General features: G+C 23.7%; 1 protein-coding gene across 1 annotated transcript; it reads left to right on the top strand.

Moving 5' to 3' along the window:
* The first annotated feature begins 4998 nt into the window (after nt 1–4998).
* Nucleotides 4999–6138, top strand: LOC106789188. Its single transcript, XM_014753180.1, has 2 exons — nt 4999–5298; nt 5776–6138. Exons 1-2 carry the CDS (start codon nt 5010–5012, stop codon nt 5874–5876), a joined length of 390 nt encoding a protein of 129 aa, XP_014608666.1. The 5' UTR covers nt 4999–5009; the 3' UTR covers nt 5877–6138.
* Nucleotides 6139–10659: the final 4521 nt, after the last annotated feature.

Genomic DNA, 10659 nt, shown 5'->3' with positions numbered 1-10659 from the left:
ACAATTTATCCGTATTCATTTTTATATATGTATTATAGATTAATTTATAAATTAATTAAATAATAATTATTATTGGAGGACTTGTCTCGCATGCATAAAAAATATTTCAAAGTGTTCAAAATCAATTTAAATAAATGTACTTTAGGATAGTTCTGTTTATTTAGAGAACGTTAATTTTGAATTTGGTTACTGAAATTACGGTGAATTATTCACAACGTATAGCCAATAATTCTATAATGACAGATCGGATCCGTTTACACGTTACATGTGGAAGAACACATAGCCAGAATAATATCAGTGGAATTTTCACGTACTACCTAAACATCTAACATCCAATAACCACCTCGCATAATTTTCACATAAATTAACTGAACAATATTTGGCATCGTATATTACTTTACTCAGGGTGACACACCATGGTAACAAGAAGATAATCAGTCTATGATCTCTAGTTTGCATAAGTATAATCTTAATTAATTTTGTTATTTACTTTATATGAATACAATCAAATATAACGGTCATCGGAAATACTTAACATATTTTTCGCGTATGTATAAATTTTATGAATAAACTTTTTATATGTTTTTATCGAAATTTTTTCACTTTCTAATAACCCCTTTTTACAGATTACTATTACCTTGACTTTCGATCATACAGATTTCTTTTGTCATAATATTATAGAATACAATTGAGAAGTATAAGTATTCTAATCCATTAAATATTAATTTCAAATGGAGCAACAAATATGCTACGACGTTTTGCGTATTATTTTTAAATATTTAGAATCAAATGATCTTTATACAGCATCCCTGGTTTGCAGGTATCTTAAGATTATATATTATATTATTTGAAATATTTCATTAATTAAGATCACATTTATTTTAAATACTTAAACGATAAATGCGTGTGAAAAAAAAACGTTTTGTAGAGATATTGAGATTAGTGTAAAAAATAATTGTAGATATTGGGCAAAAGTTGCTAGTGAAGAAAACTTTGCAAGAGGTCCTGTATGTATTTTAGTAGAAAGAAAATATGCAGTACCTAATTATAATTGGAATCTTATAAAAAACGATTTGATAACAAATCTTCCAATAATACCAGGTTTTTATGTGATGATTACTGTTCAGCGAATAATAAGACATTCTAGGTTTGGTAAGTATATATGTATAAGAAAATATAATACATATGTACAAATATATATATATATAATATATTTTAATTATAAAATAATATTACTAAATCTGTTTTATATAATAAATTTTTTTTTTTAAGATTGTCATTGTAAATATCTGCCAGAAAATTGTTACTCATTACTAATAGAAATATTTTATCCGACAACTAAAAGAAGTATTACCATGAACATGTCTTTACCTGATTCAAAAAGAATAGAAATAAATACCTATACTTTTCTTTTGCAATCCAGACCGAAATCAGTATATTGTCCAGAACTAAGCTTCATATCTGGTTGTATTTTTAAACTTCCAGGAAATATGAAGACCCAATTTAAACGTTATTTCGTTGTCAACAGGGCCATGAAAAGTTGTATGATTTTATTCTGCGATATGAACAGTATCTGCTTATTAAAAAGTTTTATTACATCAATACAAAAATGGTAATATATTACATAACGCGAATATAGAGTTATTAAATTCATTACTGTTCATTTTTATGTCTAATATTTAGGTTTTATCTTTTTTCTTTTTCTTTTTTTTTCATCCCCTTAGGTTTCCAAACAGTAAACTTTCTATTTGGGTAGGTTTAACGAAAGGAATGTCTGTCTGTAAAACTTTTCATTTTCAGCGTAAGTGTAGAGCCATTGTCAGCTTTATATCTTTTTTTATAAGTAGTAAAAATTTGCAAACTTGGAAAATAACTTGGCCATTGTTTCCACGGAATAAGGATAATGTCAAGACGAAATTAGAAAAATGGAAACAAGATATTAAGTTAAAAAAACACTCGCTGGCAATATTTTACTTTTCCGGTTCGAATCTTAAACATTCCGATTGGTTGGAATGTGATTTATTTTCTATCATTTTTCCTAAAGTACCTTATGTTTATTTATATGGTCATGCAGTATTAATGGGAGAAGGCTTTGAAGGTTTGTCAAATATTCATAATTCAAATTTATTTTATTTGTGTACGTCTAATTAAGAGAGTCAACCTAAACTGAAACTTGAGATTTGATTGTTTCTATTTAACAAAATATTGCTTTTATTAAATTATATTTATAATAGAGATATATATACTCAACATTACACTAATGCGATTTAAATCGTCTATTTCTTTTCAAATCATTTTAATTATTTATATTTCTGCACTTCGTCTTATCATTTGCATGATTCTCGTCTAACAATTCCCGTTAAAAACTCTCACTTATTTAAAAAAAAAAGAAAAAGACACATGTGTCACGTATCGAATGATTTTTGTTTTTCTTCAAAATACATCCTAAATGTATAGCAATGCTAAAACGATCAATATCATTACAGAATATTTATTTCTCATATTTATATCACGAATATTATTGTATTTTTCCTTTGATATTCATATTTTTAATCTTAATACCTTTATTATATTCGTTTTTTGTAAATTTATATATTACATAGTTGAAGTATGATATTCTAACTTTTTTCATATTTAAACAGATCAGTATAGCAATTTGAGGGTTTTGTTAGTTATTTCATGAATTGACGAATTTCTTAAAGAAACACTGACAAATATATGTAATATGTAATGAAACACAAACAAATAATATGTAATTAGCTAGTATAATTATTAAATCTAATGAAAATATTCTTTTTGTTTAATTAGCTATTTTGGAAACTATGATACAATGGTTAAATTTATGGAAGAATGGTCAAAAAATAAGGGGTGCTGATGAAATAGCAATATTACTACTCACGTATGACTAGGTAGTAAATGAAATGTGTAATATTCTTTAATATTTAATATAACTGTTCAACAAAATAAAGTATGTTAAACAAGTATTTATTTACGATTAGAAATAAACATTTGTTAATATATATAAAAAAATGTATGAAAAGAAAATCATTATATCCGTACATATTCCATACAGATCCTTCATACCAATATTTGATTTATATTATATATACAGTGTGTTTATTTTGTCTTGTAACACATTTGAACGATGGAATATATTGAATATTCAAATTAAAAGATTATTTTTTGCTTACGTTCAAACCAAATTAGATAAAATATTTATAATGATAACAAATTGATAAATGCACGAGATATGCTTTTTAATATTTCAAAAATAGCAAGACATTAATTATTACATTTTTTTCGAGTATAGGTATTCATGGTGGATTACTTGAATCTGTTATGTTGGTTAACATTACTTTATTTTCGAACCAATTAACTGAGAGTATTTAGTTTTGTGTTATTAAACGTTGTAGAACACACCGCGGTTCTTATAGAGTATTATTCTATGATCACAAGTATAATCTTAGTTTATTTTGTTATTTATTATGAATACAAGAATGATGGTTCAAATATAACAGTCATCGCGTATCACGGAAATATCCAACATATTTATCACGTATGTATAAATCTTATGAATAAACTTTTTATGTGATTTTTTTTTTCTTTATTATATATATTTTTCTATAATGATCAAATTCGTGTTTTCTATTAACTGTTTTTGTAGATTACTTATTACTTTAACTTTCGATCATACAAATTAATTTTGTTATAATATTATAGAAAACGATTGAGAAGTAGAAATATTTGATTTCATTTAAATATTATTTTCAAATGGAGCAACATATACAATATGACGTTTTGCGTATTATTTTTAAATATTTACAACCAAAGCATCTTTATGTAGCATCATTGGTTTGCAGGTATCTTAAGATCATATATTATTTATATAAATTTGTATTATATATATATATATATTAAGATTGTTTATTAAATATTTCAAAGAAAACATTTTTTCTAATACGATAAATGAATAAGCGTGTGAAAAGTTTAGTTTATATTGTGGATTTGAAACAAATTATTTTAGATATTGGAAAGAAGTTGCTATGGAAGAACATTATACAAGAGGTCCTGGATATTTTGAATTAGTTATTAATGGTAGTAGTATTATTTCTGTGGATACTATAAAGCAATTTTTGAGTCTATGTCATTCAAAAATGTTGAAATTTCATATTTTTTTCGTTTATAATGAGATGCTGAGAGATTCAATAGATAGTTAGCATTATATTATATATTTAATTATATGTAAACGTGAAAGACCGAAATTTGATAATGTCAAGATTCACATGGTCACTTGTTAACACATATCAAATATATAAAAAAAAAACCGAATATTTGAATTTATTCTTATACATTATACTAATTTAAGTGACAATATATATCTTGACATTCTCCAATTTCAGTTTATTACGGTAATATATATATATATATATATATATATATATATATATAATCAAAAAATATTTTTATTGAAAGTACTTTAATTTTGTTCTAGTTTGTTATTGTAATGATTTGAATCCCGATTATTATTCATTAACAATACGAATATTTATGCCGCTAGAATTGAGATCTTGTATTGTAAATATGTCTATACCTGATTTTTATAAAATAGAAATTACAACCTTTACTTTTCTAAAGAGATATGGCCCAACAATATCAGTTTATTGTCCAGAATTACATTCTAAGTTAGGTTTGAGTTATGAACTTTTACCATTTATGAAAGGTTATTTTGAACATTATTTGAATGACAGAAGTCCTCTAAAAAGTTGTATGATTTTATTCTGCGATCTGGACAATATTTGCTTATTAAAAACTATTGTTGCATCATTAGAAAATTGGTAAATTATAATATATTAAATAGAATTGTGTTTAAATATGTACTACTGCTCATTTGTATTATCTAATTATTAAAGCTTTTTATCTTTAGGTATCCAGAAAGTAATATTTCTATTTGGGGTGGTGTAACAAGGCAAATATTAATCTGTACAAAATCTTATTCCGAGCGTTACTGCATGGAACCTGCGGGATCTGTTTTTTTTTTTATTAGTCATGCGAATTTGAAAATTTGGAGTAGGACTTGGCCTTCAAAGCAAGAGACAATAGAGATTATCGAAGCAAGATTTAAACGATGGAAACAAAGTATTAAGTTTAAAACTTACTCGTTAGGTTTTATTTACATCGCTGGTATTCGTCGTCCTAATTATCTTTTCATAGAGTGTGATATATTTGAAAAGATATTTCCAAAAGTGCCCTACGTTTATTTATTCGGTCCTGCAGCATTAAAAGGAGAAGGCTTTAAAGGTGTGTAACATATTAATAAATAGAAAAAACTATTCTTTCTATGTACATCTATAATGTTCATCCATTTTTAAACTGCATTTTTAATTGTCAATTTTCTTTTGTTCACATAAAACAAACATATTTACATAATATATATATATATTTTATGAAATTATCTTTTACAAAGATACTAAACACTATACTAATACATTTAAACTCGTCTATATTTAATCTCAAATCGTTTAGATAATTCGTCTAATTGTTTTCATCTTTTATTTTAATATCACTATAATATTACTACTACCTATTTGTAACTTTCACATTTGTATATCCTAAATTTACATTTTGGTTACATAATATTACATTTTTAATCCATCTCGAATCGAAATCATAAGCCTTCATCTCATCTGTGTTTACTCGTAAATCTACTTTTTACATTTATATCCTCTGATTGTATGTATCTAGTGATATTAATGAAAGATATTTACTTTTTTTTAGATTTTTCCATAAAAAATTCACATTTTCGTTATTTATGGGACAGAGGTCCGAAAGTAGTGGGTGACACAGAAACATCAATAATGATACTCACGTATGATTAGATATCAAATGAAATGTATAATTTTCGTCAAATATTTACATAAATTTGTTTTTAAATAATATTAGGAGAAAAAAAAAATATTTGTTTATATGAAGAGAATAAAAAGTATTTATTAATTATATATTGAAAAATGTATGCGAAGAGAGAATTATGTCTGCATTACTTTTCTTACAAATATTAATTAATTATTTTATATATTGAGAATGCATTTCTGATATTTAACTATTAAATTATATTGGAGAATAAATCATTAACAATACATTATATTTTTGCTTTTTGTTCATTTTTATATTAACGAAAAAAGATATATTTACAAATATTATTATTAAAATTATTATTGTTATTTTTATTCTATTACAAATTATATATTTTTAAAAGAACAAAAGTCTTAAGTAATATACAGGGTATCTTGTAATATGTGAGATCTGATATCAAATGAGCAGGGTACCTTAAAACAATGAAAAATATTCATGTAAACGTGTGTCTTTATTTGATCTTGTTTCAAAATTTAAAAAAAAAGTTCTTGTGAAGAAACAATACCAACAATTATATTATAAATCTTTCCTCAAAGATAAAATTATATATGAAATATTTTAATCTCAAAATATAAATAAACAATCGTTTTAAAATTTCAGCAAAAATTCAATATTTTATCTCAAAACTTGTGCATATTTTTTTCAATAAAATTATTTTACCTTTAAATATGAGTGTACTCTTATACTAATTAATAATTTTAAATATTTATGTTAAAAATAAGATTGTTACTAAGTGCATGAAAAAAAAAACTTATTTAAATTGGACGAGAAAAAGTGTCACACGAATTTCATGGGGTAAGAATCCCTAAATGAAACAAATCTGTCATTTAATCGTTTCAAAGTTGTTATCCTAATCAAGATGTTGTTGGAAGGGGTTCTTTTTGTTAATTTAATAATAAATATTTACGCTTCATGAAACCGATTTGATTGGTTTAATAGAACAACATCGTTTATTACTATAAAATCAGATACTATTTAAAATATATAACCTTGAGAATGAATAATTTAAATCTGCCTTTATTGTTTCTCACTGTAGACATCAATTTGTTGATTTGATTTCTAAACATCGTTTATGATCGAATTACGGTTTGTAACATTCTCTGTTCGCGTATTTATAATTTTCGAACATTATAACTATTTTTAATTATGAACACCTAGTTTTAAAAATATATTAATCATATTAATGTCTTTTTGTTAGTAAAATAAGCTAACATTTAATCACACACACACACACACACAAGAAAAATTATTTAATTTAAAGTAAAAAAGAAGAAACAAGGTTAATCATTTGAAATTTGTATTATATTGTGTAGTACGTTATAACGAAATATTTATTGCAATACGAGTATTTGAACGGTGAGTTAATTTGCGATTCATTTTCTTTCGTTTCTACTTTTATATACATCAATTTTTGTTATTCAATTGCAGTTTTAAAAACGTATTTTTATAAAAAATAAAAAAACAAAAAGTATCGAACATATTTTTCGTTATACAAATCTCTATTAACATATGTGGTGATATAAATTACTTAATCAGAAATATATTTTAATCTTTAACACTTAATATTATTTGGAAAATGGAAAATTACTTAGAATATGACGTCTTATGTTTGATTTTCCAATATTTAAATGGATTGGATCTATATAGTGCATCTATGGTTTGCAGGTATAGTTATAACAGATATTTTTAATATTCACTCAATACCTTTCTTTAAACGATTGTATAATATATATAACACAGTTTGATAATACACCATCTTTCTTTTTTTTTTCATGGTTTTTTTTTCTCAAAAAATATCTCGAAATCATTTTCCTTTTTAAACTGCGTTTGATGAAAACTTTTTATCCGAGGTATACACATGACTGGTTTTGTCAGGTGTAAGAATGACTTTTTTTTTTACAATAATACGATATTTTAATGAAAATTATTATGAAATAATGATGAAAATAAATAGTAAATGTAATTTCGAGTATTTTTAATATTTTTTTTTCTTCTTTTCTTTTACTTTAAATATGCGTCATTAATTTCGTTTTTAATAATAATTAAAATATCTATTTATTTTAATTTTAAATATTACTACTATTATTAAATTTTAAATATTACTTTATATTTTAAATAATTATTATTCGATTGTAATACAAAATTTGTAAATTTTTGTACATAGAAACTAATTTAGGATTATTAAACTTTTCAATTGATAATAATTTGATTGCAAAAGAACATTCTATTGTTACAGCAATATACTTTTATATAAATAATAATATAATTGTGATCTGACAAGACTAATTCGTATATATACGAGATATAATATTATAAAAATATAGTTATTATTTAGAACTATTCTTTGCATTTTATAATACTTTCAAAAGATCGACTATACTCAGATGAGATTAATTTTTTTATCATTTATATAAAATGAAACTTTTTATAAAATAAAATATTTTTTTCCAATAAAACCTATATCGATTTAAAATAAGTTTTTGTAAATAAGAATTTTGAATCATCACAGTACAAATAAATATTTATTGTATAAAATTGATAGTGATTAGGGAGGGGGTACAAATATATCCGTCATTCATTGTATATTTCAGAACTTATACAGTTAAGTTCTTTCATTACTTTCTTTTTTAAATTATAAAAAATCATATAAATAATTTGTGTCTTTCTTATAGATCTTGGTTCGAAGTTGCTCAATACATACTAAAAGAAAGAAATCCTACGTGCATCAGTAGAAAATATGATGGGAGAAACCTCCATAGTTGGAATACTGTAAAAAAGGAAATCATTGATAGTTGCAAAGTTAAACCTTCTATACATATGCGTTTAATTATCAGTCCATACTCACAACTTCAGTTAGAAGAACGGTTAAAACCTTATAAAGGTTAGTTTGATTATAATATATAAATAGATTTATCAGATTTAATACTGTTATATAAGATATATTAATTTTTTGAAGGTTGTATATGCGAATATTTACCATTAAATTGTTACTCAATATTAATTCAAAAATATATTTTTCAATCGAACGAAAATACCGTTATAAGTATGTTTTTTCCTGAAGTACCTAAAATAAAAATCTCTACGATTACACTTAATTGGCATAACATGGATAAAGGAATATACTGCGAAGAATTAAAATGTTTGATTAACGAACCTTGCAACGCTGATAAATTGAAAAACATATTCGATTCTATTTTAAATAACGATTCGTCTACGGAAAGTTGTTTGATTATATTTTACGATTCCATTAGAATTAATATAATACATTATTTGATGACAATTTTAAAAGATTGGTAAATATATTTAAAAATTTCATACAGTTTTTCGTTTCACATATATATATATATATAAATATAATTATATATTTATTATTAATATAAATATATATTAATATAAATAAAAATTTTACAAGAAATATTTAATATATTTTTAATATATTGTTATTTACTTAATAATCATACTCAATGATATTAATAGTTACATAAAAATTAAACTTTAAGCTCAAATAACTTGTAAGCTAAACGATTTAGCGAAAAATTATAAGAAACCTTTTTTGTAGAGCGTTAAATTCTCCATGAAAATATGTATGATTCATCATGATAGATCCATTTATTCCTGAATAATAAAATTCTAAATAACGAAGGAAATTTCTCTCATATTATTTCCATAAGAAACTTAGGTTGGAATGCGGACTATCTTAGAGTTGATATTAAGAGCTCAAATTTTCAGAGAATTTTTTTTTATAGATTTGGAAGCTTTTGAGCCCCTGGGAGTCAAGAAATTTGAAAACACCCCTGTTAAGGACCACCCTAATATATATATCGGTTGATTAGTATTTGGAAAATATTTCTAATTTGTTTTTCTTTGTAGGTTTCCAAGAAAAAAAGTTACTATTTGGGGAGGATTAGCCTACAGATTGTCTGTTTGTAATTTTGTACAGACATCACGTATATGTCAAAGTTTAGTTGATTGCACTTGTATTTTAATGACTGGTACTGATATGCAAAGCTGGACGGTAGTGTTAAAGTCCCATAATGATGCTAAATCATTCGAAGAATTCAAAAATATCGTACAGTTGAAGAAACATTCAGTAGGTTTTATTGCTACCTCTTATAACAATTATTATAACGAGTTTGAAAAAGCATTTAAAACATACTTCCCGAATATTCCATTATTTACTATTTACGATCCTAAGCCATTGACAGGAGAATATTTTTCAGGTTTGTATAATATTTGTTTTTATTTAAAAAAGAAAACATATTTTTACGTAAATATATGTAAGACAAATCGTTTAATATTTTATTATTATTTCAGACATATGTCCTATACAAAAACAATTATCATTATCTGTAACAACTGAAATAACGTTAATGATACTTACATATAATTAGGTACTGAGTGATCAGTTAAACTCTTTTCGAAATGTAAAATAAGAATTTAAATAATAAAATATATATATATATATCAAATAAAAAAACAATATTTAAAAATATAAGTATAATAAGAGTAAATATTCCAAGTTTCCCAACTTTTTCGCAAAATCTTATCGACGTATATTACAAATTTTATACAAATTCATACAAAAATTTACTCTTTAGTAAAAAATGTAGGTATATCAAAATATATCGTGCATAATATATATCGTAAGTATACCGTGAATATCGTGGTAATATATATAATATATTATTAAATTATTATTTCAAATTATATAAATCTATTATGTTATTATAATATATGTATAAATTAAAT

This window comes from Polistes canadensis, unplaced genomic scaffold, assembly GCF_001313835.1.
Source record: "Polistes canadensis isolate GaletaPanama2010 unplaced genomic scaffold, ASM131383v1 scaffold_167, whole genome shotgun sequence".
In the NCBI taxonomy this organism is placed as follows: domain Eukaryota; kingdom Metazoa; phylum Arthropoda; class Insecta; order Hymenoptera; family Vespidae; genus Polistes; species Polistes canadensis.
Note: the sequence above shows the minus strand (reverse complement) of the source record. Positions and strands in the feature narration are given on the sequence as shown.

Coding starts and splice junctions, on each gene's coding strand:
- LOC106789188 (XM_014753180.1), top strand. CDS start 5,010: ATGGAACCTGCGGGATCTGTTTTTTTTTTTATTAGTCATGCGAATTTG. Junction 5,299..5,775: donor AAAAGGAGAAGGCTTTAAAG/GTGTGTAACATA, acceptor ACTTTTTTTTAG/ATTTTTCCATAAAAAATTCA.